General features: G+C 45.8%; 1 protein-coding gene across 1 annotated transcript in view; it reads left to right on the forward strand.

Moving 5' to 3' along the window:
• The window catches only part of STYX (serine/threonine/tyrosine interacting protein), a 32,354-nt gene continuing 14,707 nt past the window's right edge, over positions 1-17,647 (forward strand). The window contains exon 1 of the mRNA XM_045015208.1: positions 1-235. Within this exon, the coding sequence (XP_044871143.1) occupies positions 179-235 (57 nt within the window). The 5' untranslated portion in view covers positions 1-178. The remainder of the gene's footprint in view (positions 236-17,647) is intronic.

The raw sequence follows: 17,647 nt of genomic DNA on the forward strand, positions 1-17,647 counted from the left end.
CTGGAGCGGCGCCCGGCGGGCGGGGAGCGGCGGCCGCGGGAGGGAGGGAAGCAGCATGGCGGCCGGGCGCGAGCCGCTGAGCGCGCCGCCGCTGCCGCCTTCCCCTCCGGCCGCTCCCGTGGCGGAGCCCGCGGGCCCGTTGCCCGAGTAGCCCGCGCCGCCCGGAGTGCGCCCGGCCATGGAGCTCGCCCGCCCGGCCTTCCCGGCGCTGCCGCAGGCCAAGGAGGACGCCGAGGTGAGCGGCCCGGCCGCGCGCTCAGGCCTGGGGGACGGGGCGTCCCCTCCCCCCGCGCGCCGCTGCCGCCCCGCCTCAGGGGCCCGAGCGCCGCGGGATGGGCGCCCCCTCCCCGCCCCCCGGCGCGGCCTTGTGTGCCCGGCGGCCGCCCCACCCCCGGGACATCCCCTCCTCCCTCGCGGGGCCCGTGACCCCCGTCCTCTGTCTGCCCCTTGGGAGCTCTGCTGCGCCCCCTGCGTTAGCAGAGCGGGGGCGCTGACCCACTGAACCCCTTCAGGCCAGGGGGTGCGGCAGCCCCCCCCACCGGGTGCCTAGGGACCCTCCTCCCTCCCTCCCGCGCCTCCTAACGAGGGGACTTCCGAGCCCCCTGCTGCCCGCGAGCTCCTACCTGCCCGCAGGTGAATATGGCACCAGCCCCCCCCCCGGCCCCCACCTCGTACCCCGGCCTGCCACCGAGTACAGCCCCGCTCCCCTCTGCTGGGATCACGAGGGACTTGCCGCCTCCTGCCATCTGCTGCTGCCCGTAAGGTGGCCCCGGGTTGGATAGCGCGCGGCAGGACAATTGCCTGCCACCTTATTTCTCAGGCATTGAGGGGAGCGGGTCACCTGGAAATCCCCTCTCCGGGTGTGTGTGGAATTTACTGATTGCGATGCAGTCGAAACAGTTGGGAGCCCTGGTTGTTCCTTTGTTGAGGAAATATTTTTAGCATTCAAGAGCGGTGAGTGCCCTGCAGTTTAAGACAGGTGGCAATATCGGCTAAGACAAAACTGCTCCCTGTGTGGTGTCGAAAGAGCAAGGTCAGTTTGGTGTTTGATTTCTGAATGTGGCATAAATCTGTAGTGCCACTCTTGGGTGCGGGTAATGTGTTTTCATAGGTTGCAAAGAGGCACAAGTGTGCTCCTTTTGATAATGTCCTAGGGGTAGGGCCCTACCAAATTCACAGTCCATTTTGGTCAATTACAGTGCCATACGATTTTAAAAATTGTAAATTTCATGATTTCACCTATTTAAATCTGAAATTTCATGGTGTTGCAACTGTAGGGCTCCTGACCCAAAAGAGGGTTGTTGGGGGAGATTGCATGGTTATTGTAGGGGGTCGCGGTATTGCCACTATTACTTCTGTGCTGCCGCTGGTGGCAGCGCTGCCTTCAGAGCTGTGTGGCCAGAGAGCGGCGCCTGCTGGCCGAGAGCCCAGCACTAAAGGCAGCGCCAGCAGCAGCGCAGAAGTCAGGCTGGCATGTTATTGTATTGCCACCCTGACTTCTGCGCTGCTGCCTTCGAAGTTGGGCCCTCGACCAGCAGCCGCCACTCTCTCTGGCCACACAGCTCTGAAGGCAGCAGCACAGAAATAAGGGTGAAATGTATGGTATTGCCACCCTTAATTCTGCACGGCTGCTGGCAGGGTGCTACCTTCAGAGCTGGTTGCCCAGCTAGCAGCTACCATTCTCTGGCCACCCAGCTCTGAAGACAATGCAGAAGTAAGGGTGGCAATACCGCGACCCCCCTACAATAATCTTGTGGCCCCTCCCCCCACAACCATCTTTTGGATCAGGACCCCCAGTTTGAGAAACACTAGTCTCCCTGTGAAATCTATATAAAAGTACACAAGACCAGATTTTGTGACTTGTTTTTCATGTCTGCAAAATTTGTAGGGCCCTACATATGGGGAACACAAAATGCCACCGCGTTTATGGTTGGATGTTGATAAGGTCTGAAATCTTGACAGTTTTATAAATTGTTGCATACTTCACAGATGCTAGAAATTATTACATCAGTATTGATGAGAATTATTGTTGCTTGCTTGTTTTGTGTTATGGTAAGCTAATTTCTTGGTACTATTTCTGTAATGCCCTTTCCCTACCAGGTCTGGTAACTGTCTAAACTTTTAGACACATTCTCAAACACAATTATAATATAGTTTGCTTCTGAACTCAAGTTACAAGTTGTTTTCGCAACTGACTTGCAGGGTAGTCAGTAGTATACCTGTTTGTTTAAACAAGATATCTTCCCACTTTGGAGGACCCATGCTGCCTACAGCTGTGTGCAGAAATAGTTAGCCAGAATTGTGTGTGTTGACATTTTAAACCTCAATTTTAGCTAGCATAGTTTGAAAGGACACTGGATAAACCTATTTTGAAAATAAATCATTGCTAATGTTACAGGTATTTTAGTTAAAGCTGAAATTATAAATCTATTTTACTTCTCACTGTTTGCATTTTTCAGTTTAGATAATGAAAACAGACTAATTCCTCATAGTTCTCATACATTAACATAATGCTGTAATGTTAGGGCTGTAAATGTGACTGGAAAAAAGTTGGAAATATTCTTTTTAAATTGTGAAAACATTTCTATTGATCATAGATCTAGTAAATGTTTTTACAAAATGTAAGTTGTGTCTAACTTGCATCCCTTCAATCCCCATTTGTGGGAAGGCGTAAAGACTGTAATACCACTGATGTTAGAAAATATTTTTATAAAACTAAAGCAAACTGACAAGGAGAAGCCTAAAATCACTTGTGATGCTATAAAGTCCAATGCTTAAAATATGCTTTGGAAAAGCAAATGAAGTAAATTAAATTTGTCCAGTCCACAAAAATAAAACAATTAAGTGAAAGCTGAAACTTGGTCTCTTATCCACTGCCACAAGAAGGTAGATTAGTACAAGTAGTATAACAATGCACAACTTTTGAGACTCCTGTAATACCTAAGACTAGTGTGGTAGATTAAGTAACCATAAAATATCACAGTTTAAAAATTATCAAGAATGTTGGCAATGTCATCTGATAGGAGCATCAGTATCATCACCCTGAGTCACAGCGGGTACTACTTTCTGTAATGTAAAAGTTCCTGTTCTAGTTCATTTCTCTCTGCATAGAGTAAAAATCAACAGGCCAGTTTTCTGGTAAACAATTTATTTGGGATGACCCTTTCAGGCTGCATACTGCAGCCACTAGCCTTGGATAAAGATGCCTTTCAGAGCTCATCACTGCCATCCTTCAATCAGCTAGAACGGGTTGTCAACCTTTTGCTTTCTGAACCTCCTCCCCCCAACATGCTATTAAAACTCCATGGCCCAATTGTGCCCAAGAACTGGTTTTCTGCATAGAAAAGCCAGGGCCAGCGCCAAGGGGTAGCAAGCAGGGCACTTGCCTGGGACCCCATGCCACAGGGGGCCCCATGAAGGTACATTGCCCAGGCTTCAGCTGTAACCACAGGGGTTTCAGTCCCATGTGGTGGGGCTTTGGCTTTTTGCCCTGGGCCCAGCGAGTCTAATGCTGGCCCTGCTTTGTGGACTCCCTGAAATCTGCTCGCACCCACCCTGCCCCCCGGGAGCCCTGGACCCCTAGTTGAGAACCACTTAGCTAGAAGGCTTGCATTAAGAAACACAAGGCAGCATTTACCCGTACCTGCTGGGGTGAGGTTAAGTTCATCATGCCTCAGCAGCATTTGTAGTCTGCTACCTTCTCAGGGACTGGAACTCCTAATTGCCTCTCCCATATGAGCACACAGAGCCATTACTGGGATGGCTCACATTTTCTAATTTTTCTTTGTATTTACTTTAATTGAATGAATTTAGTGCTCATGCAAAGGAGGAGCTCAATCAAGGTCTCCAGGTAGACACAATGTAGGCAGGCAGGTGCTGTCATCAAGCTTCTGCCACACATCTCTGCCAGCATGCATCAGTCCTGGCTTGCATTATCTCCTCTGTTCCGTGCTGATGCACAGACTGCAGTAATGCTAAATTGTGCAGTTTTGTGACATGAGCTAATAAGGTCTCGGATGAGACCACTTTACCGTTTTCCACTTGTACTCTGATTAGATTTTATACCCATATTTCCAGCTCTCAGTGCCACTGAGGTTCCTATCGAGAATGTCTTTATCTGTATTATTTTGCATCTTGATACATACTAGAAATATATCACAGTTCTGGCAAAGCACATCTGGCAGATGCTGTGAATGTGTGTTAACAATTATAAGTATTTGTTTTATTATGGATCAATAATATTGAACACGTCAAAGCTTTTTGAATAATGATTTTATATTCTCCAAAATAATTTTAAACCTTAAACTCTCATGCTCTTTCAAACCCCACCCCCCAAAACCCCACATAATTAGCCTACATCGTATCATTATTGCTTGTCAAATTCCATTAAAAACTGCAGAAGCTACACAAGGGGAAAAAATGGTATAACTGTTTCTACATTCCTGTACCTTAAAGGTACATTGTTAAATACACTAGGTCCAAAGTTCAGCCTGCTTTAACAATTTGATTATTACTGCTTTAAACTCTTAAAACTTTTTGGAGAAAACTCTCTGCTCAGATGCTGAGAAATTAAAATAAAAAACACACATTTAGGAGCTATGTTTTGTATTTATGTTCCCTCTGCTGGCTCTACAGCAGTAATTAATACACTGTTCCCCAGAACCAGGGTGTAATAACTGATGTTGATGAATAAAGGAAGGAATAAATAAAGAAAAATCGTAATTTAGAGAGAGAAAGATAATTGGTGTTTGCCAGAAATATAGAAAAAAGCAGTATCTATGTAATTGAAACAATGCAGACTCTTAAACATACTTGCAGTGGTAATCACTGCACTGCTAAAATACTTTAGTTTGAAGAAAAAAAGACTTAAGGATTTAAAATTTCCATTTTGTAGTCTTAATTTTTAGAACTTGGATTATAGTTCAGTATTTGGATGCAGGTGCCTAAAGTAAACATTCTTAATGTGGAGTTCAGTCTCTTAGTGGCTCTCAACCTTTCCAGACTACTGTACCCATTTCAGGAGTCTGATTTGTCTTGTGTACCCCAAGTTTCACCCGACTTAAACTACTTGCTTACAAAATCAGACCTAAAATACAATAGTGTCACTGCACACTAATACTGAACAATGGCTGACTTTCTCATTTTTACCATATAATTATAACATAAAACAATTGGAATATAAATATTGTACTTACATTCCAGTGTATACTATATAGAGCAGTATAAGCAAGTCATTATCTGTATGTAATTTTAGTTTGTACTGACTTTGTTAGTGCTTTTTATGTAGCCTGTTGTAAAGCTAGGCAAATATCTAGATGAGTTGATGTACCCCGTGGAAGACCTCTGTGTATCCCCACATACCCTAGGTGAGAACCATTGCCTTGGTGTATTTTGCATACTAGTTATTGCTTAAGTCTATTATATTATTCCATATAAAATAATTGGGAGGACTCATTTTGTTTGGCAAACATTCATAGCAACACTAATCTTGAGTCAGTTGTCTGTGGTTTTAAAATTTTGTAATCTGTTTTGCCTAGATGGATTACAACTATTCTGTGTAAACATTTAAAAATATAAGAAAAACTGGGAACATCTTCTTAAGCTTTCACTTTTACATGAGCTGTAGATTACTGTATGAAACCCAACAAAACCCCTCTTAGTACAAACTTTTAATACCTAATGGTCTGTGGGCACTTAAAAAATAAAAAAAGTGGTTTTTTTCCTGTTAAAATGTATGATCTACGTACCCAAATAAAAATCAGACAGGGAAAAGGCTTTAAAAAATGCTACACAATGCTAGCAAATGGTACAAATTAAAAAGAAAACAAATCTTGAGCCTAAGTTTGTAGGATGTCACCAAAATACATATGTCAAAGGGGGAGCATTTCACAGCTGCAGAAGCTGATAGTCCTCTCATCTGTGGTGATTAGTTTAGACCAATTGTCTCCAAACTTTTTATGCCCAAGATCACTTTTTGAATCTAAGGGCAATGTAGGATCTATCCCATCCCATCCCCAAAGCCCCGCCCTGCTCTCTCCACCCCCCTGCCCCTGTTGCTCACTCTCCCCCACCCTCACTCACTTTCACCGGGCTGGGGTTGGGGTTCAGGGTATGGGCTGGGGCCGAGGGGTTCGCAGTGTCTACAGGGGCTCTGGGCTGAGCCAGGGACGGGCTTGGGGTGCAGGAGAGGGTGAGGGGTCTAAGCTCTAGGGCAGAGTGTTGGGGTACAGGGTGTTGGCTCTGGGAGGGGGGTCAGGGCTGGGGCAGAGGGTATGGGGTGCAGGAGGGTATGCGGTGCTGGCTGGGGAAGTCAGGTCTGGGGTACAGGAGGAGGTATGGGGTGCTGGCTCTGGGAGGGGGCTCAGGGTGGGGTTTGAGGTGCTGGCTCTGGTAGGTGGCTGGGGGTTGAGGTGTGGCCTCCCACCAGGCAGAACTGACCTCCATCTGCTCCTGGTCGGCAGCGGGTGCAGCAAGACTAAGGCAGGCTCCCTACCTACACCGGCCCCATGCTGCTCCTGGAAGGGGCCAATGCACTCCTGCTGCCCCTGGGGGGAAGGCCGGGGGGCACGTGGCTCTGTGCTCTGCCCCACTCTGCAAGCACTGCCCCTGCAGCTCTCCCGGCCAATGGGAGCTGTGGTGGCGGTGCTTGTAGGCAGGAGTAGAGCACGGAGGGAGACCCCTGCCTGCGGGGCCACGCTGGCCGCCTCTGGGAGCAGCGTGGGGCTGGGGTGGACAGGGAGCCTGCCTTAGCAGTAGCCACGCTGTGCCACCAGAGATCGCAATGGACTGGGAGATCCTCTAGGATTGACCAGTTGGTGACCACTGGTTTAGACCTACACCTGTGTGGGGCTCTGTTGAAGTCAGTGGGAATCCCAACAGACACAGGTTTACTTTCATGCAGCAGCTTCCAGGAGCATGGCCTAATCTGAAAAGTGATTGTAAAAATGACATTGTGAGGCTCCATGTTTATTGTCTCATTACTGTCCAAATCAATATGCTCAGTTTACAAGAGGTGCATTTTCTAACTACAGTCCAGCAAACTCAACCTTTTCCGAATTAGGTGTAAATAAAAACAGTTTGAAACAATCTTAGTAAAAAATCCGTTCCCTGGTGCCAGTTGCAAATGTGTTCACTTCCTTAATATTTGTGGTGTTATCCTACTAGATCTTCACGGGTTCTCATAGTCATCCAGACAATAGACTAGGCAAGACCTCTATTTTCATCCTGTTTAAAAAACCAAAAATTCTACTCTGATTATCTTGCGTGCCTAACAGTGAGAGGCAGCATTCTGCCTTCACCCTCCATCTGTTGTTAATAGAATATTGCATTGGTGTAATCTAGTGGTTCTGAGTGAGTGTTTGTAAATTGTTATGGGATTTCTTCCAGACTAATACAACAAGGTGGAGGAAATATCACACAAAACAAAGTATTTTGTTCTTGCCATCTCTCCTTCCCTTATGGACGTTTCTCCATTTTCTTTCTAGTTTCCTTTGTCTTAATTTTCTTTGTTTACTCTTTTCCTGTTTCTTGAAAGAACATGCTAGCAAACTAGCATACTTTCTCTTTCCTATTTGTGTTCCCTCTTTCTCTTCGGTTATCTTCACCTGTTTCTGTTCTGTCTGCTGCCTCATGAATTTCCCTGTTGTTTTGCCTTGTTTTCCTATCCAATCCCCATTGTCTTCGTAGTCTATGAACTTGCTTCCCACCTCTGCTTTGGCATTCACTCTGTATTTTCAAAGGTTAAAATATTTGTATGGCAGTTTATATGCCACACTGGAGAAGTACTCTGCAAAAAAAAGTTGATATATCTACAGAAAACAAACTATTAGAAGCGTATTGTCAAATGCAGCTTCCCCGCCCCATCTCTGTGGATGTGCCTCCCTCAGCTGTGCATGGATGCACTAGTGTCAAATCCTGTTTAACCACTTCTTAGAAAGATCTGTGTGGGAGTTGTGTTCAGTACCTTCTCTTGCCCAGTTCCATTCCTTATAGACAGCCTATTTGTACCTGTTTGGTACTACCCTAGAGCAGCTCCTTTTTGTGGCTACTAAGAACTTCAATCCCTGGCAGGAAATGGAGATTAAAGAAGCACATTTTACAGTGATAGAGAAGGTGGTTGTCAGTAATATTCATACCTTTCTCTTGAATATATTTTCAGCAGCCTAACTGGGTATATCTGATTAATGGTAAAACTAAGAATCAGACTAGATGAAATTCATATAATTGGATGTTCAATCATCGCTTTATTAATGCATTTTAAGGCCTTTTGGCAGTTGAATTTTGCACTCCTGTTTAGAAGTGCCATCAGTACAACCAATTTAAGTTGTATATATGACCCTTAACACACAATATCACAGTGTTTTGTGCAGAAAGTGATTAGCTAATGAGAGAAGGAAGGTTTCAAGATAAGTACCCCGGGGAAAGAATTAGAGGATGTAAGTGAAAGAACAAACCCACAACCATGGAGAGTTGTGGTGTGAGGACAAGATGCTAAAACTGTCAGAACAGACTAATAGTAGAAAATGAAATGAGGGAATTAGGGCAAAGTAAATCAGTGACTTTGAATGGCAGGAAGGAAACCTGGATTTGGAGGGAGAGAGGAAATTGAGAACTGTGGTTATGCAGGGGGCTGATAGTTTCCTACTTTGAGCACCACAGCAACCTAGTTAAAACATCCTGGACATGTTGAAGTTCAGAAAATTGGGATGTAGAAAGACTGTCAGAGGAAATATCAGTAATTAAGGGGAGTCACGAGGTTGGGAATTAAGATCTTTGGAGAAGCAGAGTCAAAGATGGATTCTTGCTACAGTATGAAGGTAGTTCTGAGAAGTGAGATGTGGGAGGAAAAAGATTTGGGCCCAGATCCATAAAGGGATTTAGGTGCCTAAATTCTAGTTTTTAGGAACTACTGCAATCCTCAGCTGCCACCTGTAGGTGCCTAAACTCACACCAAAAATTTTTGCTTTAAAGTTCCTCTAGGTGCCTAAATTTCTGTCTTTGGGAATGAACAGTACTGCCTCAGGCTGGAGATAGGCAACCTGCGTAATCCCCAGTGCGAACCTCAAACCAGGTGAACTTCAGCACTGCCCTTCCTATCTTGCCTGTGGGGCCCTATCGAGTATGCGTGCTCAGAGCACACCTAACCCACACAAACCAGCCAAGAGATCGGAGGAGGCCTCCCTGATAACCTTCAGTCCGTTGGCTAGGGGACTCCTGGCATGTGGGTGACCCCAGTTGAGTTTCCGTCTCTGCCTGATGAGGTGACGGGATTTGAATAGGGGTTCCCCACCTCTTATGTGAGAGCCCTAACCACTGGATGGTGGGATATTCTCATGTGGCTCTCTCAATCTCTCTTCTTGAAGCTCTCTATTTTGTATTCAATAATTATTGATAGGGCCAGAGAGAGAGTGAGAATGACTCCACAGTCCAGTAGGTAGGGCACTCCCCTGGAAGTTCAAACCTCACTCGTCAGGCAGAGAGGGGAAGTAAACTGATGCCTCCCACATCGTGGGTGAGTATCCCCTAACCAGTGAGCAAAAGGTTAAAAGGAGTCTGCCACCTCCTTCCTATAACCATTTTGTGTGAGTTAGGCATGTGCCATTGCTGCTCTGGAAAGAAATGGTGTAGGCACCTGACTGCAGGAGAGGTTTCTTGGCTGTGAATTGCAAGAAGAGAGAGATGCCTCGCTTGCAGAATGGACTTTAGGCACCAAAGTCTGAGAGAGAAGTGAGGCTTAGGACACATCCCTCTCATTGGCATCTCCCATTGGCTAGCTTAGGTGGGCAGATGCATCCTTTTCTTAGGCATCTGTCTCCCCCATGTGTGGTATAGGGAGCATTGCAATGACTTATGTACTTTGTGGATCCCTAGGTCATGATAGCAAGGATAAATTGAGACAGGAGCAATGGAATCAGACTGTGGTGGAGCAGGGGGACTTTCCCCTAGTGGCCCATATACTCCATAAATGTAGTCAAAATAAGAGGACCTGGTTACGTTTTAGAATGTGGACAGGGCAAGACTTAACCCTCTCCTGTAATTTGATTAAAGCCTTCGACATGCCCAAGGCTCCCATCCCATCACAGACCCATCCACACTGCAAACTGTAACCTAGTCAGGGGGACAACTGTAATATAACCAGATTTTCTGACTTGGTTGTAGTTATAGTGTTTGGTGGACCTCAGGACACTTTAGTCTCCAGAGATCCTGTAGTACGAGCAGGGGCGGCTCTAGACATTTTGCCGCCCCAAGCACGGCGTCATGCTGCGGGGGGCGCTCGCCGGTCCTGCAGCTCCGGTGGACCTCCCGCAGGGGTGTCATCAACCAGCTGGAGAAGACTGTCTCTGTATGGTGAAAGGCTCAGAAGTCTAGAAGGGGTCAAGAAGACTTCATTAAGTTGTAAAATAACCCTTATCCATAGCAGTAAAGGCTTCTCAAAAGGGGATGAGGAGTGGTTCTGTGTGGCAGGGAAAGAGCCATTGCAGGTGGGAGTGATTGATGGCAGTGATATAAGGGGGAAAGGTAGGGGCTTGAGGCAACAGTTGAAGTTCAAAGGGGGATCTAATAGGTTCTCTTCATAAGAGATGCAAGATGACATTTTCTGCTAACGCTAAGTCATTTCATTAAACTTGCACATATCCACAAGATCATAAATTGTATTAAACTAGTATTCATAATTCTACAACTTGGCCAGACTCGTTCCTCACACAGGCAGAGTTTGTCCATCAATTCTCCGGTTATTAATATTAAATATAGAAGTCAGTGTCCCAGCTTGTGTGTTAATAGCCATCCCTTGCTTCAGAACACAGATTCTCCCTCTTAGTTAATGCTTAAATATAAAGTTGGCTTATTTCATTACACACCAGGTTTTCCACCACTTTTTGGAGTTTGTGCCTCTCATCCAGAATACAAAGTGTTTCATAGGCCACCAGTGCTCCTAACCATAATCATGAGCAGGCACAATTTTTTGACTGCAACAGGACCAGAAAAGATTAATCTTTATGGATTGCTTGCTCCTCAGCCAGAACTGAGCTCCAGTAAAGACTGAATCACATGCAGTGTGCTTGTATGTGCTCATAGGCCTTAGCTATCAAAGCAAACATGTACCATTTCAGTGACGTATTGTCATGGTGCATGCACACGTGTGAGTATTTGCACTTTTTCATACATGATGTTTTTTAATGGTGTATGTGCTGTTTAGTATAAGGTAAATCCAGGAAAACACCAGACACTGTTTAAAACTCCCTCACATTCTTCACTCTACACTGAGTCATTAACTGGGGTTCTTGGGGACAAACCTTGCACACGTGTATGTTGTGTATTCATTTTAGTTCTTTCACAACTCCTGAAAGTCCCACTAGATTCTCTCTGAACAACTGTGCCTGTGAGCCACAATCCAGTTTGGGATAGCTGGTTATAGATGAACAATACCTCTTTGTAAGGCTTTTCTTGATCACCTTTTACATGGCACTCTTCAGCTTGGTGATTTACAAACCATAGCTAGGAACCATTTCATCTGCTGCTGAGTTACATTCACTACGTGGGTATAATCTGCCAAATGGTTAACAAAGCTTAGCTGTATTACTGTATCCAGTTGGCATGTCTTAGTAGAGTTTGTTTTCATAACAAAATTCCCACGTTCTGTCTGATCTGAGAGGAGATGCTTACTATTGTTTGTCTGCTGGGTATGTCAGGCAGTATGCACAGAGCATTGTCACTGGAGAAAATACTGATGATGGGATGAATTCCTTGGTGTGAGACATCTGCCAGGGCTTAATCTAGACAGATATTTTCATATACTTTCTGTACAGCAACTGAATAATCTTAGTTCTTCAAGGCTTTTGCACTCCTCATTAATCCACCAGAATAATAATTGCATTTCATTTTAGAATCTTTTAGTAAGTAATCATGTGCTTTCGGGTAAAGGAAGCACTTAATCAGAGAGAGCATTTTTTTGATACCTACTATCCAAAGGAGATCCCAATGGAGAATGGCTTTTGTACCCAGGGTGGATAAAAATCAGTGATTAAAAAAAAATATTTTTTTTATTTAGATTGGATTTTTCTGATAAAATGCTTTTTGAGGAAAAAAACTATCTAAAGGTAGTTTTAATTAAGATACCTTATAGCTCAAAGGTATCTCATCGTGGAATAGGGATTATAAATCCTAATTTTTATAGTATGAGACAATGTATTCATGTAATGTTTAAGAAAATCTTTGTAAATGAGTTCCAATAGTTCATGAATTAGAGATCCAATCTTATGGGATTCCAGGGGCTTATGTATCAATGATTTAGGCTAATCTTTCTATCTACCCAATGGGACTCAGTTCTCAGTCTTGAATAGTGGTTCTCAAACTTTTTTACTGGTGACCCCTTTCACATAGCAAGCCTCTGAGTGTGACTCTCTTCCCCCCCCCATAAATTAAAAAACACTTTTTTTATATATTTAACACCATTATAAATGCTGGAGGTAAAGCAGGGTTTGGGGTGGAGGTTGACAGCTCGCAACCTCTCCATGTAATAAGCTCGCAACTCCCTGGGGGGTCCGACCCCCCGTTTGAGAACCCCTGATAGAAGATACCATCGGAGATGCTTAGTTTTGCAGTTCTCAAACTGTGGATTTGTCTCCTGAGATAACATGCTTGTTAACTGCAAAAATGGTGGTTGTTTTTAAAAAAAAAAAACTAAAACATTTAACTATATTAGTTAAGTATCAGAGGGGTAGCCGTGTTAGTCTGGTTCTGTAGAAGCAGCAAAGAATCCTGTGGCACCTTATAGACTAACAGACGTTTTGCAGCATTAGCTTTAGTGGGTGAATACCCACTTCTTCGGATGCAAGCAGTCACCCACGAAAGCTCATGCTGCAAAACGTCTGTTAGTCTATAAGGTGCCACAGGATTCTTTGCTGCTTATATTAGTTAAAAACAATTTTAATAAAAACAAACCTGATTTTAAAAAACTTGAATGTTTAACTAAATTCAAACATTCATGTGCTTGTTTTGTTAAAATATTATATGTTTGCTGTTGAAGAAAAAAATCCAGAATACATAACGTTGTTGTTTTAGTTAAATAAAACAATTTAAATGTCTGTCTCCTCCTAATACAGCATGGCAAGAAAATCCTCCAAATATTGATTAACCTGTTGAACTGGAGATAGTTCACCTCCCAATGACTTCATAAGTATCTGCTTCAGTGACCGTTGGTAAATGAAATAATCTAACAATCATTCATTTTCTGATGTAGTTGTAAAACTAATTTGAAAAGTTTTCAAAATAAATCACTTACAAAATGTATAGTGTACCTTCTAAAAATGAAACCTTCATCTATCTCTGAATTGTGAAGATTATGTATTAAGGTTAAAACAATCAACAACAATTTACTTTTATGTAGAAATCCATGATTAAACCGAGTCTTCCTGACTAGTGATTTAAATAAAATCCATCCTGTTTGTACCCGTAAGACTTTCCAAAGACATTGGAGACTGGTGTCCGGAGAGCACATGGAGACATTTTTCTCCATTCAGAATACCTTCAGGTCATCCCTAACTTTCTTTCTCTGAACTAGCAGCAAAGAATCCTGTGGCACCTTATAGACTAAGGGCTTGGCTACACTTGCAAGTTGCAGCGCTGGTAGAGGCTTTCCAGCGCTGCAATTAGTAACTGTCCACACCTGCAAGGCACATCCAGCGCTGCAACTCCCTGGCTGCAGCGCTGGCTGTACACCTGGCCAGGTTGGGGTGTAGCGATTGCAGCGCTGGTGATCCAGCTCTGCTCATCAAGTGTGGACACACACCAGCGCTTTTATTGGCCTCCAGGGAATAAGGAGATATCCCAGAATGCTTTAAACTAAAATTACTCCCTTTGTTTTGTATGGCAGCCTCTCTTGTTTTGTTGAGAACCTCCGGAGCTCCCCGTTTCTACCGCGGAGCTGCTTATCAGCTCCTGTTTGCTGTGATCAATCTGTGAACAATCAAATGAGATCCTCCTCCCTGTTTGTGAATGAGCTCTGTGGAGCTCCTCCGTTGCTGCTGCTATCTAAAACAAACACAGCTCCTGTTTGCTGTGATCATCTGTACCTGGCTGTAAACAATCAAATGAGAGGCAGGCAGGGAAACAGCGGGGAGTCGTGTTGCCTGCATGCTGTTTGCAATAAGAGTTAAGACTAAGGGGTCGGGGGGGGTGAAAAATGTTCTGATTTTTCAAGTCAGAAGCTAACACACAGTGTTGGCTCCAAAAATCCACTCTCTCTTTCCCCCCACGCTTCCTGATCACACTAAAACCCCACTCCACCCCCCTCTTTTGAAAAAAGCACGTTGCGGCCACTTGAAATGCTGGGATAGCTGCCCATAATGCATCACTCCCAACAGCGCTGGAAATGCTGCAAATGTGGCCATACACCAGCGCTGGTAGCTGTGAGTGTGGCCACACACCAGCGCTGCTCCTACACAGCTGGATGACCAGCGCTGCAAACTGTAAGTGTAGCCAAGCCCAAACAGACGTTTTGCAGCATGAGCTTTCGTGGGTGAATACCCACTTCTTCGGATGCAAGCAGTGGAAATTTCCAGGGGCAGGTGTATATATAAGCAAGCAAGAAGCAAGCTAGAGATAACGAGGTTAGATCAATCAGGGAGGATGAGGCCCTGTTCCAGCAGCTGAGGTGTGAAAACCAAGGGAGGAGAAACTGGTTCTGTAATTGGCAAGCCATTCACAGTCTTTGTTTAGTCCTGAGCTGATGGTGTTAAATTTACTTTAACACCATCAGCTCAGGACTAAACAAAGACTGTAAACTAACACGGCTGCCCCTCTGATACTTTCCCTGAACTGTGTATTGCTAATTGCTGCCTGCTTTTCTTTCACAACTACCTTTTCTGCGACAGGATTTGGCCCCTGTTATGATTTGTGCCTGCTTTCTTCTTTATGCTGTGCTCTGTTTCAGTATTTATACAAAAAGGTGGTTTTTGTCCCTGGGGGCTTGGCTACACTTACAAGTTGCAGCGCTGGGAGTTACAGCGCTGGTCATGCAGCTGTGTAGGGCCAGCGCTGGAGTGTGGCCCACCCCCCCCCCCCACCCCCCCCCCCCCCCCCCCCCCCCCCCCCCCCCCCCCCCCCCCCCCCCCCCCCCCCCCCCCACACACTTGCAGCACTTTCCAGCGCTGTATTGAGAGGTGCATTGTGGGCAGCTATCCCACAGAGCACCTCGTCCCCTTTTGGCGCCGTTTTGGCGCTGAGTATTGTGGGAAGGGGAAGGAAGTGTGTGGGTCATTCCGCTTCCTGTTCCAACGCCCCATGGTGCATCGCTTCACATCCCAGCATTCTGTCTTTCCGGCAACGTTTGGCGCCATTGTGAGTGTCTTTCTGCTCTGTGCGTGAATCGCGATTTCTGTGGGAAATGGAGCCCGAGCTGCTGAGGACTGTGCTGATGAGTGTCGCCAGCACAACACGTTTTGGCAGTCGAGCTATTCCTTCAGCTCCAAAGTGACAGTGAGGAGTCTGACGATGATAACGATATGGATTTGCCTGCCGCGTGTGACACTACAGTGCTTGTGGCATTCACGGAAATGCTCAGCACCGTTGAACGCCGCTTTTGGGTCGGTAAACAAGCACTGACCTGGTGGGATCACATCGTCATGGAAGTCTGGGATGACGAGTCAGTGGCTGCAGAACTTTCGTATGAGAAAAGCTACTTTCATGGGACTTGTGTGCTGAGCTCGCCCCCACCCTGCGCGCAAGGACACAAGATTGAGCTGCCCTGACAGTGGAAAAGCGGGTGGCTATTGCAATCTGGAAGCTGGCAACTCCAGACAGCTACCGGTCGGTCGGGAACCAGTTTGGAGTGGGAACGTCGACCCTTGGAATCGTTTTGATGCAAGGTTGCAAGGCAATTAATCTCATCCTGCTAAGAAAGACCGTGACTCTGGGGAGCGTGCAGGACATAGTGGATGGCTTTGCACAAATGGGTTTCCCTAACTGTGGAGGGGGTCGATAGATGGGACGCATATTCCTATTCTGCCCCCCCCCCCCCCCACCTGGCATCAGAGTACGTTAATCGTAAGGGGTATTTCTCTATGGTTTCTCCAGGTGCTTGGTGGATCACCGTGGGCGTTTCATTGACATTTACACAGGCTGGCCTGGAAAGGTGCATGATGCACGCATCTTTCGAACAGTGGCCTTTCAGGAAGATGCAGGCAGGACTTTTTTTCCCAGACAGGAAGATCACAGTAAGGGGACGTCGAAATGCCCATTGTGATCCTTTGGAGACCCCCGCTTACCCGTTACTGCCTTGGCTCATGAAACCCTATAAAGGGAAGCTTGACAGAGCAAGGACCGGTTTCAACTACAGGCTGAGCCGGTGCCCGAATGACTGTGGAGTGTGCTTTTGGGCGTTTTAAAAGCCCGCTGGCGTTCCTTGTATGGGGAAGCTAGACTTAGGGGAAAGCAGCATCCCCGCGGTTATATCCGCTTGCTGTACCCTCCATAATATTTGTGAAGGGAAGGGTGAAACATTCAGTCAGGCATGGACCACCGAGGTTCAAGTCCTGGAGGCTGAATATGCACAGCCAGAGAGCAGGGCTAATAGAGAGGCCCAGCACAGGCTACAAGGATTAGGGATGCCTTGAGGGAAGAATGTTTGAGGCTGAAAGCCAACAGTAATGTTTGCTGCCTTGCATGGGAGTGAATTGCACTGTTTACACTGTTATTCTATTATCCCTAAATGATTTGCAGTGCCTCTTCTTTACTGGGCTAAGGTATCTTTCACTATCTGCTATAATAAAGACTGTTTTCAAAGCCAAGAATTGTTTTATTGAAAAGAAAAAAAACTTCCTTGAGAGACAGAAACACAACATTTCATGAACACAAGAGGGCAGGGGTGTGGGTTGGTGAACTGCACAGTCACAAGTTTGCATACGTCCTGTCTGGAGTGCTGTGCAATGAATCCTGCACTTCAGGGTGCATAAACTGCATGGTGATGGGGGTTGAGTGCAGAGGGTAAGGGTTGTAGTTAGCAGGGCTGGTTGGTGAACGTACAGGTGTTGGAGGCAGCTGGTGGTGGTAAGAACCTGGATGCTGGGGAAGGGGGGTTTGAACTGACATTGGTGCACAAGGCAAAAAGCTTTGGGACGGAGGGGGTGGGGGAGTAGCACGGTAGTGCTCTGCTTGCATGGCAACGAGTGACTCGATAGTCCGCTTGGCGCGACAGGATGCTTAGCAGCTTCTCTGTGCTTTTCCTCTTGGCCACTGCATTTCTCTTGCGGATCCTGCTTTCCTTGTCTCTCCACTCCTGCAAGTTTTTACTCTCTCTAGCAGAGTGAGCAATAACAGTCCTCAGCATGTCTTCCTTGCTCTTTCGGGGATTTTTTCTCAAAATCTGCAGCTTGTGTGCTGTGGTACATCTGGTCAGTCCAGCAGTCAAGGTCACTTTAGAAAAAAAGAATTGACAACATTTAACAGGGAAGCATTGTGTTCATTATCTCAAGACTGAAATTCCCACACACTGAAGGATTCACTTTAGCATTCTTTTACCACACACATAACACAGCAGAAGCCACAAAATGGTGAGTGAGGGGTGCTTATAGAGGGAGAAGTGGGGCTTGAGTGATAGAGGGGTGCTGGTTGCTTTGGGTAAGCTTCAGTGATAGAGGGTTTGAGTGAA

This window comes from Mauremys mutica, chromosome 4 (assembly GCF_020497125.1).
Source record: "Mauremys mutica isolate MM-2020 ecotype Southern chromosome 4, ASM2049712v1, whole genome shotgun sequence".
Taxonomy (NCBI): Eukaryota; Metazoa; Chordata; order Testudines; family Geoemydidae; genus Mauremys; species Mauremys mutica.